Here is a 22,836-nt window from a genome sequence, read left to right as displayed (position 1 = left end):
GCTGCTTGGGAGGCTGAGGCAGAAGAATTGCCTAAGCCCAGGAGACAGAGGTTGCAGTGAGCCAAGATCGTGCCACTGCACTCCAGCCTGGCCAACAGAGTGATACTCTGTCTCAAAAAAAAAAAAAAAAAAAAAAAAAAATATATATATATATATATATATATAAAACCTATCTTCCTATTTCTCTTTTTTGCTCCTCTCTTCATTCTACTTTCAACCCAGTACTTGATCATGTCACATTTCTCCTCAAAACCCATTAACAATTTTGCATATCACAGGGTAAGAGCCACAGTCTCATAATGGTCTATAAGGGTCTGTGTGGTACATTAGATGACTATTCAGAACTATTCATTCTGTCACCTTTCATTCATGAATGGAGTATACTTTCCTACTCCTTGTCTCTGGGCTTGACCATGTGACACATCAATGGAATGTTAGCAGACATCATGCAATCAAAGGCTGGAAAAGTATTTTTGCAATGGACTTTCCTTCTTGCATCTCTGCCACTGTCATGAGAAAAACATGCCAAGGTTAGTCTGATGGTCCCAGGAAAGGGAAGAGAGACACGTGGAACAGACCTGCTTCATCTGAGTCTAGCTTAGATCAGCCAAACCCAAACTGAACTGCAGATGGATGTGGACAAGCCCAATTAGGTTTTGCAGGGCTGTCTAGGTATGCCCAGCCTAGATCTCTGACCCACGGGCATGAGCTAAATAAATGGTTATTCTTGTATGCTTCTGAGATTCTGTGATTGTTACTTAGCAGAAACTGACGGATAGAGCCTACAGGATCTGAGCCTTGTTAACTATATGATCTTTTACTAGTTGTTCCTTCATTCTTTTCCAGCCATATTGGTCTCTTTGCTGTTTTGCTTTTTTGGTGTTTTGTTTTGTTTTTTTTTTCTTTTTGCTGTACCAGGCATGCTCCTTCCTCAGTATAATTGTATTTATCTATTCTCTCACCTCAGGATACCCAAGGTGATATGCTTTGGCTGTGTCCCCACCCACATTTCACCTTGAATTGTAATCCCTATAATCCCCACGTGTCAAGGGCAGGACCAGGTGGAGGAGGTAATTGAATCATGGGACGGATTCTCCCGTGCTGTTCTCATGAAAATGAGTGAGTCTCACGAGATCTGATGGTTTTATAAGCGTCTGGCATTTCCCTTGCTGGCACTCACTCCATCCTGCTGCCCTGTGAAGAAGGTGCCTGCTTCTCCTTTGCCTTCCACCATGATTTTAAGTTTCCTGAGGCCTTCTCAACTATGCAGAACTGTGAGTAATTAAACCTCTTTCCTTTATAAATTACTGTCTCGGGTATTTCTTCGTAGCAGTACTGTTGAGAACAGACTAATACACCAAGGCTTACTCCCTCACCTCCTTCTGGTCTATCCTCAAATCCTATCTTATAAAAGAGGCCTTTCCTAAGCCCCTTATTTAAAATCAACCCCCACCCCCGCCAACTTCCCTTTTTCTTTTAAATTCTTATTATCTAACATATATGTGGGGTTTTTTTGGTTTTTTTTTTTTTTTTCGAGACACAGTTTCCCTCTTGTTGCCTAGGCTGTAGTGCAATGGCGCCATCTCGGCTCACTGCAACTTCCGCCTTCCGGAATAATATTAAATAATATTAAAGACATTATACACCATTTCCTGGCTTTCATTGTTACAGTGACAGAGAATATTGTTCTTCTTTGTAGGTAATGTATTTTCTCTCTGAATGCTTTAAAATAATCTCCTTATTTTATGGTTCTGCAATACACTATAATGCCTAATTGTATATTTCTTCTTGTTCAACCTTCTTGGGATATACTGAGTTTCCTGAAAGGAAAAAGAAAAGCCTCAATGATTCTGAGAAATTCTTGGCCATTTAAAAAAATATTGCCTCTTTCCCATTCTATTATAAATTTGTGAGGCCTTCTCATTCTGTCCTCAATGTCTGTTAACCCCCTTTCACATATATCGATCTCAGCATTGCTCTGTGGTATATTTGAATTTCTTTAGATTCATCTTCCAGTTCAGTGTTCTGTTCACCTTATCTTTTTTTTTGAGACAGAGTCTTGCTTTGTTGCCCAGGCTGGAGTGCAGTGACACAATCTCCACTCACCGCAACCTTTGCCTCCCAGGTTCAAGCAATTCTTGTGCCTCAGCCTCCCGGGTAGCTGGGACTACAGGCATGGACCACCATGCCCAGATAATTTTTTGTATTTTAGTAGCGACGGTGTTTCACCATGTTGCCCAGGCTGGTCTTGAACTCCTGAGCTCTGGCAATCCACCCACCTCAGCCCCAGCAAAGTGCTAGGACTACAGGCGTGAGCCGCTGCACCAGGCCCACTTTATCATTTTTTGACCTAAAATTAAAGTTTCAATTTCAATTATATATTTCAATTCTAGAAGTTTCTATTGACTACTTTTTAAGTCTGGTAGTTTTTTGTTTGTTTGTTTTTTAAAACAATCTCTTATTCCTTGCCCAAGTTTTCCATTTTTAAAATTTCTTTAAATATATGAATGGCTATGGTCTGAATGTTATATCCTCCCCAAATTCATATGTTGAAATCCTAACCCCCAAGGTGATACTATTAAAATAGAGCATTTGAGAGGTGATTTGGTCATGAGGGCTGAGTCCTCTGGTGCCCTTACAAAAGAGGCCCAAAGGAGTTTGTTTGTCCCTTCTACCATATGAGGACACGGCAAGAAGGCACTATCTGGTTTTTTTCTTTTCTCTTCTTTTGAGACAAGGTCTTGCTCTATCTCTGTCATCCAGACTGGAGTACAGTGGTGTGATCTTAGCTTACTGCAGCCTTGACCTCCTAGGCTCAAGCAATCCTTTCCCCCCAGCTTCCCAAGTAGCTGGGACTACAGGCGCAAGCCACCACGTTCTGCTAAATTTTGTATTTTTTGTAGAGATGGGGTTTTGCCATGTTGCCCAGGCCAGTCTTGAGCTGCTGGATTCAAGTGATCCATCCACCTGGGCCTCCCAGAGTGCTAGGGTTACAGACGTGAGCCACCTTGCCAGGCCAAGAAGGCACTATCTATTGAACCAGAGAGCTGCCCTTCACAGACACTGAGTCGGTTTGCACCTTGATCTTGGACTTTTTAGTCTCCAGAACTGTAAGAAATAAAAATTTCTGTTATTTATAAGCCATCTGGTTTAGTTTATAGTATTTGGTTATAGTGGCCCAAACAAAAACAAAACACAAATCATACTTGTTTATATTTTGTCTAGTAATTCCCAAACCTGAAATGTTTGCAGGATTGATTTTACTACTGGTTGCTGCTGCTGGCTCTTATTCATAATATCATATTTTCTTGTGTGTTTTTGTGATTTTATCATGAAGTCTGGTCCCTTGAATTTTGTGTGAATTCTTTGAGGCCTAGGTTGTAGTCGAGGGCTGCCAGAATGGATTGTGATGATTCTGCCAGTTGCCGGCAGATTTTTTAATGAAGATCTCAAGTTGAGGCCAATTTGACCATACAAGCAGTATGAATTAAGACTGAAAACTCAGGTGATAGTGGACAATTTTTCTCCCCTGCCACCCAATGCCAAAGTGGAGACAGGCAACAAGTTTTCTTCCCGTCTTCTTTAGGGCAAGCTTATGTCTCATTCACTCTTACGCTGAGGGTATAGCTCTTTGGTCTCTGCTTTATGCAAAGGTCTTCAACCATACCACCCATAGTAAGTAGGCCCTTGACTTTATTTTCTTTCCCCAGGCAGCTCAAAGTTTTTAGGGTTCAGCAGATACCCTCAGCTTCAGCACCGGCTTATCTTCTGAAGCTCCTGCATTCACTTAATATTTGGCCTCTGTAGGTTCTGTGCTTTCTTGTAAACTCAGTTATGCTTTTAAGGAGATTGAAAAATAAATTTATTCCACATTTTGGGGGTGTATTTTTGGTGGTAAGACAAATTGGAGGTTCACCCTCCTGCCAGAAACAAAATTTATGTCCATTTCTCTCTATCTTCACATTCACTGCCCTAGTCTAAGACACTATCATTTCTTACTGCAAGAGCTTCCCAATTTCTCTCTCTGTGTTTACTCTTGTACTCCTACAATTTATTCTCCATATAGCAGCCAGAATGATATTTTTTAAAAAGGTTTGTCACAGCATGTCACTTCCTAGCTTAAAACTTCCCAATGAGGAGAGTAGGCAAATATTTAGAGAAAGAAAGTAGGTTCATGGGTGCTTAGGGTAGGGTGGGTGGGGTGTCTGTGAGCACTGGGGGATAGGAAGGATGAATGACTGCTAATGGGTATGGGTTTCTTTTTTTTTTTTTTTTTTTTTGATACAGTTTTGCTCTTTTTGCCCAGGCTAGAGTACAATGGTGCTATCTCAGCTCACTGCAACCTCCACCTCCCAAGTTCAAGCGATTCTCCTGTCTCGGCCTCCCGAGTAGCTGGGATTACAGGCATGCACCACCACACCCAGCTAATTTTGTATTTTTAGTAGAGACGGGGTTTCTCCATGTTGGTCAGGCTGGTCTCAAATTCCCGACCTCAGATAATCCGTCCACCTTGGCCTCCCAAAGTGCTGGGATTACAGGCGTGAGCCACTGCGCCCAGCTTGGTATGGGTTTCTTTTGAAAGTGATGAAGATGCTCTAAAATTGATTGTGGTTATGGTTGCATAGCTCTGTGAATATACTAAAACCATTGAATTATACACTTTAAATAGTCAATTATATGATATGTGAATTATATCACAATACAGTTGTTATTTGAGAAACCACAACAGCTTTCCAACAGGGAGAAGGACTTCCAGAATAGTCAACTAGGAACCTGTTTCATAATGGTAACAAAAACTTTAGCAAAAATTATCCAAATAAGCTTTTTCAGAACTCTGGAAGTGAATCAAAGGCTTGCAACAATACAAGGAGTGTTTATTCAAGAAAAGCAGCTGAATCTCTGTAAGAACGTGAGTTTTGTAGCATTTCAACTTGCCCTATTCCCATTCTCTTCTCCAGCAGGTCCTAAGTAGTTTTGAAAATCAGCAATCTCACAATTACAGTTGCTGTGAAAAATAGCAGCTTAATAGCCACTGGGGAGGTGGGGGTGGGGAATTGGAGCTCTCCCCCAAAAAACATCCCCAGAAAACTATCACTGTTTCTCCTGCTTGGCAGTTCTCTGGAAAAGCCTCTTTCTAAAGCTTGTCTTTGATTTAGCACTTATTTAGTGCAAACAGCCCCATCTCCTGAGTGTTATGGAAAACAATCAGCAGCAATTGTTTAACATCATAGCTGCCTGATGCAGTGCTACTAGTTGAGGCAAACAAGAAGCTAGGTAAAAACTTAAAAGGAAAATAAGGAGAATCATGACCCCTATGTTCATGGATCAGGAAACTTAATATTGTTAAGATGGCCATATTCCCCAAATTCATCTACAGACTCAACACAATCCCTATCAAAATTGAAGCTGGCTTTTTTGCAGAAATTGATGAACTAATACTCATTGTGAGATTCATATGGAAATATAAGGGAAAATAGAGAAGAGAAAATAAACAAGAGAAAATAAACTTGAAAAGTTCGAGAACTTACACTTTCTGATTTCAAAACTTAGTACAAATCTATAGTAATCAAAAGTGTGGTACTGGCATAAAGATATACATAAGGATCATTGGAATAGAACTGAGAGTCCAAAAATATACTGTTATATTTGTTGTCAATGATTTCAAAAAGGAAACCAAAACAACTTAATGGAGAAAGAATACTCTAAAATTTTCAACAAACAGTGCTGGGAAAACTGGATATCCACATGCAAAACATGATGTTGGATTTCCTACCTCCAGTCGTATACACAAAAGTAATTAAAATTGAATTATGGGCCAGGCACAGTGGCTCACACCTGTAATCCCAGCACTTTGGGAGGCCGAGGCAGGCCGATCACCTGAGGTCAGGAGTTCAAGACTAGCCTGGCCAACATGGTGAAAACCTGTCTCTACTAAAAATACAAAAATTAGCCAGGCATGGTGCAGCATGCCTGTAGTCCCAGCTGCTTGGGAGGCTGAGGTGGGAGAATGGCTTGAACCTGGGAGGTGGAGGTTGCAGTGAGCCAACATTGTGCCACTGCACTCCAGCCTGGGCTACAGACTCTGTCTCCAAAAAAAAAAAAAAAAAAAAAAATTGTGAACCTAAGTATAAGAACTAAAAATATAAAACTCAGAAGAAAACCAGAACTTGGTGATATGGTTTGGCTCTATGTCCCCACCTCTCTCATGTCAAATTGTGATTCCCAGTGTTGAAGGAGGGGCCTGATGGGAAGTGATTGAATCATGAGGGCAGACCTCCCCTTGCTGTTCTCCTGACAGTTCTTATAAAATCTGGTTGTTCGAAAGTGTGTAGCACCTTCCCCTTCACTCTGTCTCTCCTGCTCCACCATGTAAAGATTGTGCCTGCTTCCCATTCACCTTCTGCCATGATTGTAAGTTTTCTGAGGCCTCTCAGCCATGCTTCCTGTATAGCCTGTGGAACTGAGTCAATTAAACCTTTTTTTTTTTTTTTTTTTTTTTTTTTGAGATGGAGTCTCGCTTTCTTGCCTAGGCTGGTGTGCAGTGGCACGATCTTGGCTCACTGCAGCCTCCACTTCCCGGGTTCCAGTGATTCTCCTGCCTCAGCCTCCTGAGTAGCTGGGATTACATGTGCCCACCACTGTGCCTGGCTAATTTTTGTATTTTTAGTAGAGTTGGGGTTTTGCCATGTTGGCCAGGCTGGTCTTGAACCCCTGACCTCAGATGATCCGCCCACCTCAGCCTCCCAAAGTGCTGGGATTACAGGCGTGAGCCACTGTGCCTGGCCTAAACCTCTTTTCTTTATAAATTACCCAGCCTTGGGTAGTTCTTTATAGCAGTGTGGGAATGAACTAATACTCTTGGGTTAGGCAGTGGTTTCCTAGATGTGACATCAAAGATAACACAAAAACACAAGAATAAAAAGAAAAATCAGATAAGATGAACGCCATCAAAATTTAAAATTTTTGTGCCTCAAAGGCACCATCGAGAAAGTGAAAAGACAAACCACAGAATGAGAGAAAACATTTGCAAATCATAAACCTGATAAGGAATTTGTATACAGAATAAACAAAGCCGTTTCAACTCTGCAATAAATAACAACCCAATTTAAAAATACAGGAAAAGAATTTGAATGGACATTTCTGCAGAGATCATATAACAAATGGCCAATAAGCACATGAAAAGGTGTTCTACATCATTAGTCATTAGGGGATGAAAATCAAAACTACAATGAGATTCCACTTTACACCCACTGGGATGACGAAAATAAAAAGGAGAAACAAAATCAAGTGTTGCCAAGGACGTGGAGAATTGAAACTCTTATACATTGCTGATTGGATTATCGAATGGTATAGTCACTTAGAAAAATATTCTAGATATATACTCCTAGGTATATATCCAAGAGAAGTGAAAACATGTCCTCACAAGATTATACACAGATGTTCACAGTAGCCTTGTTAATAATAACCAAAAAGTGGCAAACACCCAAATGCCCATCAACTGATGAATAAAATGTGGTATATCTATACAATGGATTATTACGGATGAATCTTGAAAACATCATGTTAACTGAAGGAAGCCATTCACAAAAAACCACATATTGTATGATTCCATTTACATAAAGTGTCCAGAACAGGCAACTCTATAGAGACAGAAAGTAAATTAGTAGATGCCAGTAGCTGGGGGAAGGAAGAGATAGGGAGCAACTGCTTAAGGGTATTGGGTGTCGATGGGGTGATAACATGTCCTGGAATTAATGGCAATGGTTGTACAACTCTGACTAGATTAAAAGCCAGTTAGTTGTACACTTTAAAAGTGTGAATTTTATCGTATGTGAATTATATCTCAATAAAGCTGTTAGGGGAATAAAACCAAAACTTTTCCATGGCTTCCTAAATTTTCCAGTGTGATATTGCCCCCACCACCTCTCTGACTTCGTCAAATGATAAATACATATTATGGGCCTACTATGTGCTAAGCACTGTTTTAGGCATTTGGGGTATATCAGTGAACAGACAAGAATCCACCTCCCATGGAGATTATATTCTAGCAGAGAGATGGGACAAAAACGACACATATAATAAGTTAATATGGTAGAAGGTGATAAATGACACAGAAAAACATAAAGCAAAGTAAGGGGAACCAAGAGTGCCAGTGTTAGGATGGAGATGCAGATTCTGTTTTAAATAGGTGGTCAGAATAGCCCTGATGCAGCCCTTCTCTAGGCTTCAGCTACACTGCTTTCTGGCCCTCAAATATGGCAAACTCATTCTCTCTTTAGGGGTTTTAGCTAACTCAAGACTGGTTCCTTTGTGTCATTCAGATTTCAGCTTAAAAATTTCCACAGAGGCCTCCCCTTGATTATCCAATCTAAGAGCTACCCAGTCACTTGCAACATCTCTCTGTTGATTCCTTTTATATCACTCATTGAATTAACTCATTCAGCAAATGCAAATACTTCATACATTCCAAGCATTTCTAGGGATATAGCAACGAACAAGAATCAAAATTCCTGCCCTCATGTAACCTATAATCTGGTAGAGAGGGGACAAATAAAGCTATAGTGTTAGGTATTGGGATGAGGGAGCAAGGAGCTGCTCTTTCCTATAAGGATGGTCATAGAAAGACTCAAGCTGGTCATAGCAGACGCCTGAAGGAAATACGCGGGGGTAGGGGGGTGGCTATGGGTACTGGAGGGAATGTCAAGTAAAGAGCAACTTGAGATTCAGGCCTCATGGCTTGGAACATAATTATAGTGAAAAAAGAGACAAAAAGGTAAACTCATTTTTTTCCCCAGGGGAAAGTGAGTCTGTTTAAAGCCATATTGAATTTGAAGTATTAGTGGAGCATCCCAGTGGGAATATCCAGCAGGCAGGTGAAAAGACGGGACTGAAACCTGGGATTTTAGGGCTAGCTGGAGATTTAGGAATCATTTATGGAAAAGTGAAAGATAAGTTTGTAAGAAGAGATGAAATTTACAAAAGACTGAAGGAGCACTAAAGACCAAGTCTTAGTGGATTCAGCTGGGTGTAGTGGCTCATGCCTATTGTAATCCCAGCAAGTCAGGAGGCTGAGGTGGGAGGATCGCTGGAGCCCAGGTTTTTGAGGCTTCAGTGAGCTATGATTGCATCACTGCACTCCAGCCTGGGTGACAGGGTAAGACCCTATCTTAAAATTTTTTTAAAGTCTCAGGGGATTCAAAAAAATATTTTAGGAATGTAATAAAACATTTCTTGCTGGTATTTTTCCTAAGTCTCCTGTCCATTATTCAGCCCCATTATAATGCATGTGGTCTTGTCTGTTTTGCTGACTGCCACAATTTCAAGTGCATAAGAGTAACAGGAACACAGTAGTGCTTGGGAAATATATAAGATGAATGAATAAATTGTTTGCCTTCCTCTTTAGGCATTTTTAGCTAAGAAAATAACCAATGTCTATAGTTCCTTTTAAGGAATACTCAGGATGTCTCAGGATTTCTGCCTCTGGTGCATTCCTTTTAGTGTCTCTACACGTGTTTAATGTTACATTCAGTACCTGCAGTTTATTTCTAATGACTTCACTGCCTAATATTTATAGATCATTAAAATATAAACAAAGTAGGCCGGGCGTGGTGGCTCAAGCCTGTAATCCCAGCACTTTGGGAAGTCGAGGCGAGCAGATCACGAGGTCAAGAGTTCGAGACCAGCCGGGCCAACATGGTGAAACCCCATCTCTAGTAAAAAGGCAAAAATTAACTGGGCATGGTGGTGCGTGCCTGTAATCCCAACTACTCAGGAGGCTGAGGCAGGAGAATCGCTTGAACCCAGGAGGCAGAGGTTGCAGTAAGACAAGATTGCGCCACTGCACTCTAGCCTGGGTGACAGCGAGCTCCATATAAAAAAAAAAATTATATATATATATACACACACCTACACACACACACACACACACACACAAAGTAATCCAAGAAAGACAAAATGGATACCAACATTCTTGCACTGAAGACTACAAAAAGCATTAGACCTAACTTTCAGCTGACAGGCTGTAGACTCTACAAAGCCGTCTGCTTCTGATGGGACAGGTGAAATAAATCTGGGTGTGTTCAGACTAGATGACTAAGGCAGCATTACTGTCCTTTTCCAACTGCCTGGCTTGTGCAATTCCTTCTAAATAGCATTCATTTCCTTAAGCTCTGGGACGCTGAGCAGTATTTTGTCATGTTTTCCTCTCACACGGAAATAAAAGAACAGCTCCTATTAAGACTAGAACTGTGGAGTTGTGCAGATATGAAAACAGAGAAAAGTGTTTCTTTTCTTATTTGGTAAATATTTTGCTTTTGAGGCATCAGTAACTAATCACAGCTGTTTCCTTTAGTTACAAATGGATTCAATCAGGTAAAATTTCAAATGAAGCACAAAACCACTAGAGTCATTCCATTATACAGTACAATGGTAGTGTTAAGCCTTGTGAAATATATGTATTAAGTATGCATGAATTCATCAAATCAAACAAAGAAGCTAATGGGTCTCTGATTAGTGTTCTAACTCTATTGTGGTGATACTTCCATCTTACTCTGACTCATCTAAAACATGTGAACAAAATGCTATTAAGTTTATTATACAATCTGTTATCTGCCATCATTCTGGTTAAGTAACGGAAACTGAATTTTGGCTAGAATTTCTCTCTTGAAAATCAAGGGCAAAAAAGAGCTGCTGTTAAATTGAGGTATTTCAATTCTAACTTTAGTAACTTGTAATCCTTTATGCCAAAACTAAAACAAAAACCAAATCCCCTCATCTAGGATTCATAAAAAATCTTGTTTCCAAAGGGATTGGTTACATGGATATTAACGAACAATGGATATTTCAATCGAGAATCAAGTATTCAGAAAAACAAACAATAGAAAACATTTTTATTCCATATTTTAAAAATATAGACTTTCTAGCAACTTATAAATTTCTATTATAATAATAAATTGATACTTTGAGCCAAGAAAACAATATAACCAAAAATTCATTTGTTCCCTTTGTTTAGGGATGTTTTACATTTATGCATAATTTTGCTTTTATAAAAGATGATTGTTACAATCAGGTATACAACTACTTGGTTATGTCTAAGCTCTGTCTCTTAAAATATGTTCTTTGAGAGAATCCATTTAATCATCTTATTCTTTTCTTCAATTTTCTCCAAACAGTGGTAGAAGTACTATTTGATGGACAGAATAAAGAAAATTGTTTTTGGCCACACCCAGATCATACTGATATCTACAGCATAGTCCTGGCTACAGGGGAGCTCAACTCTTAACTCGTGAAGCGGGCCTGGTTTAGAAAGTAACAATGAGGTGGTAACTAATGATAGTGCTAGTTGTTATCAAAAATTAACAACTTTAGGTATTTTTGTTTTGGGTTTTTGCGGTTTAGGTGCATCCAAAATTTCTTCATAGTCTGCACTCATTCCCTTTGCCCAGCGACCAACTGTGACCATTCGCTCTGTAAAGGAATAGAAAAATCAGAATGTGAGAAAAACAGTAATCAAATGCATCCACTCAGATTGTTATTGGTTTTGGAAAGGAACTCATTTTGACATGAATAATCACAACGAGGGAAGACTCCATCACTAAAGGAAAGTGAGCAATTCTGTAATTGATTATAACCCTTGATTTCAGAGTACCACAGGCAATTTCTCATCCCAATTAGGGAAATGCAGCAACTACTTTGCAATGCACAAACTGATGAGAAAGCCCTTTCATTCTTTCCCAGAGTTCATCATTACAGAGTCAATGAATTCCAAGAGTCTGTAAACAGCAAGGCTTATGAAGCATCAGTTTTAAATGCACAAGATTCCACCTGTGAAATTATACAACATCTGCTTGTCAGTCTTGTCATTTGGGAAGTGGCAATCCTCCCAGGAGGGAGAATTCAAATTCCACTTCATCATTTCAATCTCACTGCCTACAATGTACTAAAGACTATCTTCTAGACAAGCTTGTAAATAAGAACTCTTGGTTTTCAAATTTAAATGTTAGGGATAGGAAGTAAGAATGAGCAGACTTATTTGTGTAGTGTTGTGACTACGTGAAATAAAAAGAGATGTGCTCTTTCCATAAGAAGCACTGCTGGGCTATCCTACTGTCTTCTTGCTTTCCTTCACATAGGATTATCATTCTAGTCCAGACCAACTAATGTAATAATGATCTCCACTTCCTTAGAAGTCTGCCATAGGTATAGTGAACATCTCTGAAGTTTTTGATGAATAAGGCTGGTATTTCATCAGGAAGAAAATAGCCAGATTCTGTGTGGATAACACATTTTTAATATTTTTGGTAGTTTCTGCAATCAACTCTGAATCTTTTAGGTACATACAAAGCAAAGCATACATAAGGACACTCAATATTAAGGCCATTGAAAGCTATTTCATATTTTTTATTTTCTCAGTGAATTCATATTTTTCTGTAAGTAACAGAATTGGCTCTATTATATTAAATTCATTAGTTAGCAAATATAAATGCTTATGAATCAGATGTCTTATAAAGTCAGGGTCCCCTAAGGCTTACTGGTTACTTTTTTCCCCCAGCTATTCAGTTACTCAATACTATGTGTGTCTATTGCTGACAGAGATTAAGACATTGCTACAGTAGGAAAACAGGTTGTCTTAAAATCATTAGTATCCCAATGAGTTATTAATAACAAGTGCAGAATAAAACGCAGAGGAATACTAATCTCACCCCTTCTAAGTAGAGGCCCAGAGATCTCACCTGAATTCTGACTTTCAGGGCAATCTTTCTTTAAATGTTCCACAGAGCCACAAAGTTTGCAACCACCACCTATTGAAAGAGCAAAGCCACTGAATACCATCTCATACTTGCAAGGGGTTTTTAACATCTCAAAGCACTTTCACATCTTACTGGATCCTCACAACCCTGTCAGTTGTAAAGGTAGCTAGACAGGATCATAGGGAGGTGCCACTATTCCTATTAATTCATTCTCCATTCCTTTTAACCTCACAGAGCACTAAATTGTACCCACCCACTGCTTCTTGCACCTGGCCTTGAGAAGTAGGAAAAAGAAATGAGATATGATGGAAGGCACTTGTTCAAGAGCTATTGCACAGAAGCCTGGATCTTAACAATACTTAGACAGTCAAGAGTCTGTGAACCCTTGGACCTGTAAACAAAAGATGTAAGCAGATGCACTTTCCTGAATAGCATGTCAGATTCTCAAACAGTCAATGGCCCAAAAACAGATTAGAAACTACTATTCTACTGTACAGATCAGATGGGGGTAAGCATTTATGAAAGAAATAAAGTTAATTTTTGTTTCAGTGCCTTCCATTGGCCAGGCACCCTAACCCTATAAAAATGCCCACCTGCCTACTTTAAACAACATTCCAGGATTGTGAATTATAACACATGTAGTTTCTAAAATAAGTGTTTCACTTAATGATCAAACACTATTGCTTAATGGTCAAGCATTATCTTGATCATGCTTGAAATGTTAAATGACTTAGAAAAATGACCTAATCAGATACAAATCTGGCTGAATTTTCTTTTTTTTTTCCCCAAATCTTGACTTTATTTTTAATATAAAGAATGCAAATTTGGAAACCCACCCTACTTTTCCCCCTAGCATAATGCTTTACCTCTTTAAAGTACTAATTCTATATACATCAAATGTACCATACAAAAATGTATCCAGTGTTTCTATTGCTACTAAAGTGTTCTAAATTAAAACAAATCGCAGAAAGCCCCTTATTGTAAACAAAAGATTACAAGGTATAAAATCAAAGCACACACAGGCAAATCTGGCCAAATTTTCACATCTAAGGGATCTACTCTCCTTGCTGCATTAATTTTTTTTTTTTTTTTTTTTTTTACATCTAGTCACTTTGGTTGACCAGTGAAAGCCATTTTTGCTCACTAGTCATGTTATCTACCCAGTTTTAAGCTCAAAACTCACACGCACCTGAGCATTTTCCAGGCCCTGGCCTCTTTATATGCCACAGTGAAAGAGAAGCACTTGAATAATACATTTTAATCCTTATAAAAACTCTTTAGGCAAATACCATAATTCATCAACTCTAAGACACCACTGATTATAAGATGTATCATTATTGCACATACCTCTCAGAAAGAAAAACAGCTGTCAATTATGTGGGACCCACCAATGGTAAGATACATTCTGATTTCCGAGAGATTAAAATTGAAAAACTGTGCATCTTAGAATCAATAAAATATAGTTTTATCATCTCCACTTTATAGGTGAGGAAACAGACATCAGAGTTTGGTAGTTGGCCAAAGCCCCCCGGCTAGTGAGTGGCGGTGCTGGTGCTATAACCCAAGTCTGACCAACTTCAAAAGCTACGCTTTTTCACTGGACTTCTCCAGGTGGGAAACCCAGGACATGACACAAGAAACGTCTAGAGCCTGATGGCACCAGCCATCACATTAACAGATAACAACCTCCTCCTTAAAGCTTTAGACCGCATAGACTTTACTGTGTGAACCTTAATTACCCGAGTTAAAGAGAAAAAAGCTACATGATCCCATGCCAGATAAATAACTAAGAAAAAAAATTCAGAAGCAAACATTACTACAATATTGAATCATGTGTACCCACCCCTCCACCAAAATGGTATGCTGGCTGAGGTTGAATATATAATACGATTTAAAAAACCTCATATTAGCTTGAGATATAATCTCTCTGCTTCTGTTATGTCTAAAGGTAGAAATGTATGACATAGTCTCACAAATGATGAAGCGAGCACAGTTGGAAATACACACTTTAGTTTTTTCTGATTTATTTTATTAACATATGAAGTCAAACTGCACAAAAAGCCCAGTATATATAATAGCAATTGATAAAAGTAATTCTCAAGGTTTTGCAATTTATTCAAGAATTTATTCAAGAACTGTGATTGAGTGTAAATTAAATCACAACTGCATGATGACTCACCATTTCTGCTATATGAGGGTAACAGTACTTACCATCAGCATAGAGTCCTTTGGGATTATCAGGACAAGATCTAGACAGGTGCCCCATTTCTCCACAAACAAAACATTTTGCAAAAGGAAATTCGCCTGTAAAAATCAACAGTTCCTATTCAGTTGACAATACATATGGCAAGTCATAAAATTAACATTATTTTAAAATACTCTGAATAAAAAATATTTTTACATAACGTAAAATTTAATCTCATATGATTTCCAAATACTAAGTGGCACACTCGTAATGTTAAAAAAATTAGTGTTAAAAAAATACCCGTAGTGTTAAAAAAATACCCAGGGTGCTATTTATTGGCTTTCCCCATGAACAAAACAAAAAACTGAAAGAAACACATACCAAGAGCCGGGTCTACTTTAGCCTTACACTTGGTTATTTCGTGCTCTGTGGACCCACACCTGTAACATATCCCAGTGCCCATGTCTTGATTTTCAAGGGCAGCAGGGCAATCTGCAATTCCATGACCAGGTTTTCTACAATGGAAACACACCTAAGAAAACAAAATGTGGGTTGGCACACTGCAAAACTGTACCAGTGACTTTATTAATTCTTGTTATCAAAAACATATTTAAAACATTTATCTTATTTAGCTATTTTTCTGAAATCTCAATATTTGTAGAAAAAAGGTTTCATACGTTCCTAAACAATGAGATGTCCTTTCCATCAGAGGGTTTCATTGCTTTTGAAAACCTCAATCAATAAATCCATCAATCTCAGGAATAATGTTATATATGTGGCTTTGTAGAAGGCAACTGCTTAAATGAATTGAGCAAATATGGACTATTCATTTTATTAACTGGAATGTCTGCAGTAGAAAAATGGCATTTTCTATAGGAAATGGACAGTGGCTATAAAAATTATCACTCAAAATTTGTATTTGTGTATAATTGTGTACTCATAAAATTTTTAAAAAATAATATTTCTTTTAAAGTTCACATAATTGAATGAATTTGGGTCAGATGTTTCCATTCAAATTATGATTCAAACCATAAGATATATTTCATAGCAAAAAGTATATCCTTGTTTTTGTATCCTAAATACTTTTTTTTTTTGAGATGGAATCTCACTGTCACCAGGCTGGAGTGCAGTGGCATGATCTCGGCTCACTGCAACCTCCGTCTCCCAGGTTCAAATGATTCTCCTGCCTCAGCCTCCCAAGTAGCTGGGATTACAAGCACGCACCACCACGCCCAGCTAATCCTGGTATTTTTTAGTAGAGATGGGGTTTCATCATGTTGGCCAGGATGGTCTCGATCTCCTGATCCACCCGCCTCAGCCCCCCAAAGTGCTGGGATTACAGGCGTGAGCCACCACACCCAGCCATACACATTCTTTAATATTCAGAAATAGGTTTCATTTTTAGAATATATGCACAATACATTTTAAAGGAATAATTTATTCCGAGATGAATTATTTGGCTCCAACATAAAACTGAGCAATGGTTAGTTGTTTACAGAAATTTGAAGAAATTTTTTTGCTGCAATAAATGAGAACATCAACCACAATCAAAGATGGCAGATATTTAAACTATTCTATTTAAACTGGAAAAAGATATATGTATTTCTTGGATAATAAATAGTCATTTAATTATGTTTTTTCAAAATAAGCACAGGTTTTTTTTAAAAGCAAAATCAACCAGCAAAATAAAACATTTATTTTGCAACTCTGTACTTTTTTTCCTACTTAATAAAATATTGAAAAAGAATGAGTCCCTTTAAATTCTTCAGTAACTTGTACATTTAGAATGAGCTGGTCCAAAAAAAAAAGAAGCTGCATTTATTATACAAATGCAGGAAAAGCTACTGCTAAAACCTGCATCACCACCATAGGAAGTCTTGGCTTCTTGGTGAAGTCAAGGTGGTCTCTATAAGCTGAGACTACTGCCTTAGTTCACTGCCTTCTCTTTTAAAACCTAATCATCACCTAATACAACATTTTTGAATGGTCCTTAAGTTTAATGTAGTTGGGATTGTGAAGCGCTGATTGTAAATTTCTATAGCATAATCAGTTTATTAGCATTTAAGGACCGATGCTTAGTATAAGGTATTAAAAAAATACCAAGGGAGTAAACTAACAACAGGTCATAACAAGCCATATACTATTTATATAGCATTCCCCTTTTTAAAAAACAATATCCTTCCCCACTTAATTACAAACATAATGCTTAAGCGGTCATAACAGTAAATGTTTTCAAATGGTAAGCAATTCACTATACTGCCTATGTCAACTAAACTAAAATGACTTAAAATATTTAAAAATCATTAACTCAGACAAAACTCTATCCTGATACCAATAGAAATGTTATCCTTTCTATCCAAATTTATCCATAAGGAATGTTTCAGTATTATCTCTAAATAACTATCTTTAAATATAACAATGCATATACTAATCTTGCAAACAGCCAAAAGACACATTTATAGAGGCTGTTAACATTTCAAGCCTGCATTGGTGCAAATAGTGCTCTACATATAGTAATACTAATAAAAAATAAAAGTATAATAACTAGCAACAAGTCCTCATTCTTATGAAGTGGTGTGCTAGGAGGCTTGGGAAACTCACTTAGAGAAGGGAAATAATTATACCAAGTATTTCATCCCTTTTGCCTGACATACTTTAAAATCTAGGGCTAGGCATTACAGAAAGAAACCTGCTGCCCCCAGCATTCTTCTGAATCTAATATGGGGGAGGGAGGAAGCAATGACTAGGGAGTCTCAAGGACTTTTAATTCTGCTATTACTCTGCTCTAACTAGTATGACTCCTATGTATCTCTTTCCTGTGCTTCAGAATTTCATAGATAAAGAACATCCTTTCCAAGTAATAGGGACCCACACACATTTAACCTGTTCTACTTAATCTTCTTTATAATTTTGACATTTTCTCAATGCTAATTTGAAAAAGGGGCTATTGGAAGGTGAGGATAGGTTTTGGTTTTTTTGGAGGACAAACTCTCGTTTTGTCACCCAGACTGAAATGCAGCAGTTGATCACAAGGTTCACTGTAGCCTCGACCTCCCAGGCCCAGTCCTCCTGCCTCAGCTGGCAGTAGTAGCTGGGATCACAGTTGTGTAGCACCACACCTGGCTAATTTTTTTTTTTTTTTTGGTAGACATGGGGTCTCCCTATGTGGCCCTGGCTGGTCTTTAATTCCTGGGCTCAAGTGATCCTCCCGCCTCAGCTTCCTAAAGTGCTGGGATCACGGGCATGGGCCACCATATCTGGTCTGTAACATAGGTTTTGAAGTCAGGCTGGGTTTGAATGTCACTTCTGCTACTAGCTAAGTGGCTTTCACAGGTTATTTAATCTGTCTGCACTTCAGTGTTTGCCATCCATAATATGGGAATATATGCCATCACCTTTGCTGTGTTGTTGTAATAATTAACCAGTACATCATGTGCCTAGCATATATGTGCTAAAAACGATGCTCTATAAATCTGGGACATAACGGTAACCACAGCTGGCTAAGGTATATATGTGTGTGAATATAAGAATAGTTTCCAGCTAAATAAAGTAAATAACATGGTAGAAGTGTTGCTCTCACCATTGCATTTTTCTTTGCAGCTTGTCTTTTTAATCTTCTTCCTTCCCGTCGACTGTCTTTCTTTAAAGCAACTGCAATTTCTTCCCTTACTTCCTCACTGTCTGTTGCTATAATCTGCCCGTTGTGAACCATCTGTGAATTCTGTCTTAGGTATTCCATGAATCCATTCACATCTTCATTTAAGTACTCTTTTTTCTTTTTGTTCTTTTTATGTTTTGCTTGGGGTGCATCATTTTTTAGGGATAGCCTATTGGCTTCAAGTTGTTTACGCTTTGGTAGGTTTTGGCTTCTTCCCTCAAAGGATCCCTTTTTCATGTCCTCCCATGATGTTGCAGGCAAGGGTCTCTTGTTATATGTGGTACTAACTCGGGCCCACCTGGTCATAATTTCGTCAGTGGTACCTTATCAATTTTTAAGACAAGCATAGGTGGTTAGCCATCAACAACAAAAACAACAAAACTAAAGAGACATGCTATATCACTACATCTCACATATGCCCATATGTTAAACTTTTAATTATTAAAACACTTTTTACTTCAGTTAGATATCTATATACATATTTAATGCTATAATATGCTGCATAGACATGCTTCTAATATACATCTACCACTTACCAGAAAAGCTGCCACACCAGTTAAAAAAGGTGTGCTTAAAATTGAAAAATTATCTTAAGAAACCAAATTATTTCATAAAATATAAATCAGATAGTAATACAATGAATGCAATTATTCCTTCCACATTCTGCAGTTTTCCTGGCTGTTTATTTTCCTATCTCCAAGTCCCACAGCTACTTTCTCCCCATCTTCTTGCTTCGTCTACCATTTCAATGCAACAATTTGCACAGCAGATTACTAAGTATACAGAAATCATGTCCTTTAATATGAGGTTTGTTGAAATTTCCTGGCAGAGTTATAAGTAAAACATATAAAAGTGTTTACCATCACAGGATGATCCTGGGCTTCTTCTTACTAATCAAGGTATAAGCTACTTCCAGCCCAGTGATTTCACATCATCTTCAATTCTATTTAAATTATGACTTGAATCATAAGATATATTTCACACCAAAATCTGTATCTTGTTTTTATACTCTTAACGCATATGCTTTAATATTCAGAAATACTTTTCATTTTAGAGCACATATATACTTTAAAGAAGTAATTTATCCTAACACTAATTATTTGGCTCCAACATAAAATGGAACAAAGTTTTGGTCACTTACATACTACCTAGTAATTTGGAGGATATTTTTTTCCTACAATGAATGAGAACATTCAGCCATAATCAAAGATTCATCAGCTAGTCACATACTACATAACATTTAGGTCAACAGCGACTGCACATATGATACTGGTCTCAGATGATTATAATGGAGCTGAAAAATTCCTATTGACTTTGTAGCCCTCATAACTTGTAGTGTAACACATTACTCATGTCTGTGGTAATGCTGGTGTAAACAAACCTGGGATGCCAGTCATATACAAGCATAGCGCTTACAATGATGTACTGTACATAATACTAGATAATTATAAGTATTCCAGAAAAAGGCAGTTATCATAGGAGATGACAGCTCCATTCATGTTACTGCCCCTGAAAACCTTCCAGTAGAACAAGATGTGGAGGAAGAAAAGTGATATTGATGATCCTGACCCGGTGTAGGCATAATGTGTGTGTCTTAGTTTATAACAACAAAAAAAATTTTAACAGGAAAAAGCTATAGAATAATGTAACGGAATAAAGAATATTTTTTTATAGCTATACAACATATTAGCGTTTTAAGCTAAGTGTTATAACAAAAGAGTGGGCCGGGTATGGTGGCTCACGCCTGTAATCCCAGCACTTTGGGAGGCCAAGGAGGCGGATCACAAGGTCAGGATATCGAGACCATCCTGGCCAACATGGTGAAACCCCATCTCTACTAAAAATACAAAAATTAGCTGGGCATAGTGGCGCACTCTTGTAGTCCCAGCTACAGGCGCGCGCCTGGGAGGCTGAGGCAGGAGAAGCTGGAAGGCTGAGGCAGGAGAATCGCTTGAACTCGGGAGGCGGAGGTTGCAGTGAGCTGAGATTGCGCCACTGCACTCCAGCCTGGGTGACAAGAGCAAAACTCTGTCTCAAAAAAGAGAGAAAGAGAGACAGAGAAAACAGACTCCGTCTCAAAAAAAAAAAAAAAAAGAAAAGGTCAAGAAGTTAAAATTAAAAGTTTATAAAGTTAAAAAAGCACAGTAAGCTAAGGTTATTACCTTAAACATTTTTAAATAAACTTAGACTAAGCATACAGCATTTATAAAGTCTACAGTAGTGTACAGTAATACCCTAAATAATATCGTAGGCCTTCACACTCATACCACTCACTGACTCACTCAATAGCTACCGACAGCCCTGCAAGCTCCATGCATAAGTGCCCTATTCAGGTGTACCACGCTTTCTTTTACACCATATTTTTACAGTATCTTTTCTGTGTTTAGATACACACCATCCTTTTACAACTGCCTACAGTATTCAGTAGTCATACTGTACAGGTCTGTAGACTAGGAGCAACAGGCTATCCCATACGGCCCAGGTGTGTAGGTTTGTGTAAGTACACTATGATGTTCACACAACCACGAAACGGCCCAACCATTTCTCAGAACTATACCAGTTCTTAAGGGAAGCATGGCTGTATTAAGCCACCACCTTTTTTGTTGTTGTTGTGGTCGTTGTTGAGACGGAGTGTCACTCTGTAGCCCAACCTGGAGTGCAGTGGGCGATCTCGGCTCACTGCAAACTCTGCCGCCGGGGCTCAAGCGATTCTCGTGCCTTACCCTCCCGAACAGCTGGGATTACAGGCGCGTGCCACCACGCCCAGCTAATTTTTTGTATTTCAGTAGAGAAGGGGTTTCACCATGTTTGTTGCCCAGGGTGGTCTCTGAGCTCAGGAGATCTGCCCGCCTCGACCTCCCAAAGTGCTGGGATTACAGGCGTGAGCCACCGCGCCCGGCCTATCACCTTTTAAGACCAGCATTCCTCGCAACCCCCCAAGTCTCAGCTCCTAGTAACAGAAAGATCCCTTCCACAGAAGCTGAAGGGTGAACCCAATGAATTGGTGTGAGAGGCTCCATGCCACTTTACGAGCGCACTCTTCGCTGAAGTTTATGCGACTGTCATAGTGGGGACCGAAGCTGTTCAAAACGAAGTAGATTATCCTTCCCCTACGTACGTGGGAAGGGGAAGGCTCTGGGTTATCAAGAGGGTGAAGTGGGAGAGCCGGGCGGCCCACCCACATGCGGATTCCAGGGCGGCTGGACACGCAGCCCCCAGCAGCCGGAGCGCAACAGCTGAGGCCGCCGCCCCTAGACAGCTCGCGCTCCAGCCAGCTCAGGGACCCAGCGGCTAGGCCTTCTGTCCTCCCAGCTTCCCACACAAGTTCCGCCAGGCCAGAGGGAACGAACAACGAGACCTTGCACCTTTCGTGTCTGAGAACCTCACCTCACCGCACTGCCGCGCAGCTTCTTACGGCGCACGAATCCCCCAGAGCAGCCGAGTTAGCGAGCCAGGGAAGACCGCCCTCCTGCGGTATTGGAGACCGGAAGCACCTAGTGCCCGAGAGCGCGTCACTTCCGGCGTCACAGACGGTCTTTAGGAGCGACTCGTGGGCGTTAAGACTGGGCTCAGTTTGTGGCGCGCTTAGTGATGGGATGGCGCTGTGCAGGACGCCGACACAAAAAGATGAAGCGTTCAACCCGTGCTGTCTGAACTAACAGTGTAGTGGGCGAGATAGACGGGAGAATCGGTAGGGTGGGAGATGCCGGAAAGGCTTTCCGTGAGACTGGATAAGAAATCAAAAATCTGGTGAAATTGGCGGCAGGAGGGAGTTAAGGACATTCCAGGCAGAGGCAAGGTAAAGGCGCGGTGGGAGTGGGTCACTGTGATAAAAGTCTGAAAAGGACATTTGGGGGCTCTCTTGGGTGAGAGGCAGTGCCTCATGTCCCCCCTTCAGTGCTCGTTGAGCATTCAATTAAAATGTTACACTTTGTACCCAAACAAGTTCTCTTTTTAAGAGGAAAGCCCTGGATTTCCAAACGGCTCATTTTCTCTAGCGTCTTGCAAATGGATACCACCACCAGCTGTGCCTAGTGAAAAAATGCAATTTACCAGGACCACCACTCTGAACAGTTTGCTCAATCCATTTAACCTTTTGAATATTTGTCCACTTCTTTTTTATCTCTGTTGGCACCTCCTCGCTTGTCCCATATTGTACCTGTAGTTCTACAACTGGTCTGGGGATTCATTCTGCCCTAACTCCCTGAAATCCATTTTCCGTGCCGTAGGAACGGAACTTTTGA

General features: G+C 39.5%; 1 protein-coding gene across 2 annotated transcripts; it reads right to left on the bottom strand.

The window, feature by feature from the left end:
* Window positions 1-10,860: 10,860 nt before the first annotated feature.
* ZCCHC9 (zinc finger CCHC-type containing 9) lies at window positions 10,861-22,066 on the bottom strand. Of its 2 annotated transcripts, XM_009240856.4 has the most exons (7): window positions 21,980-22,066; window positions 19,453-19,535; window positions 18,515-18,915; window positions 15,316-15,466; window positions 14,961-15,053; window positions 12,732-12,800; window positions 10,861-11,466 (listed from the first exon to the last, which is right to left on the bottom strand). In XM_009240856.4, the coding sequence occupies exons 3-7, from the start codon at window positions 18,896-18,898 to the stop codon at window positions 11,348-11,350; spliced, it is 816 nt and encodes a 271-aa protein (XP_009239131.1). In that variant the 5' UTR covers window positions 18,899-18,915; window positions 19,453-19,535; window positions 21,980-22,066; the 3' UTR covers window positions 10,861-11,347.
* Window positions 22,067-22,836: the final 770 nt, after the last annotated feature.

Source organism: Pongo abelii, chromosome 4 (assembly GCF_028885655.2).
Source record: "Pongo abelii isolate AG06213 chromosome 4, NHGRI_mPonAbe1-v2.0_pri, whole genome shotgun sequence".
NCBI lineage: Eukaryota > Metazoa > Chordata > Mammalia > Primates > Hominidae > Pongo > Pongo abelii.
Note: the sequence above shows the minus strand (reverse complement) of the source record. Positions and strands in the feature narration are given on the sequence as shown.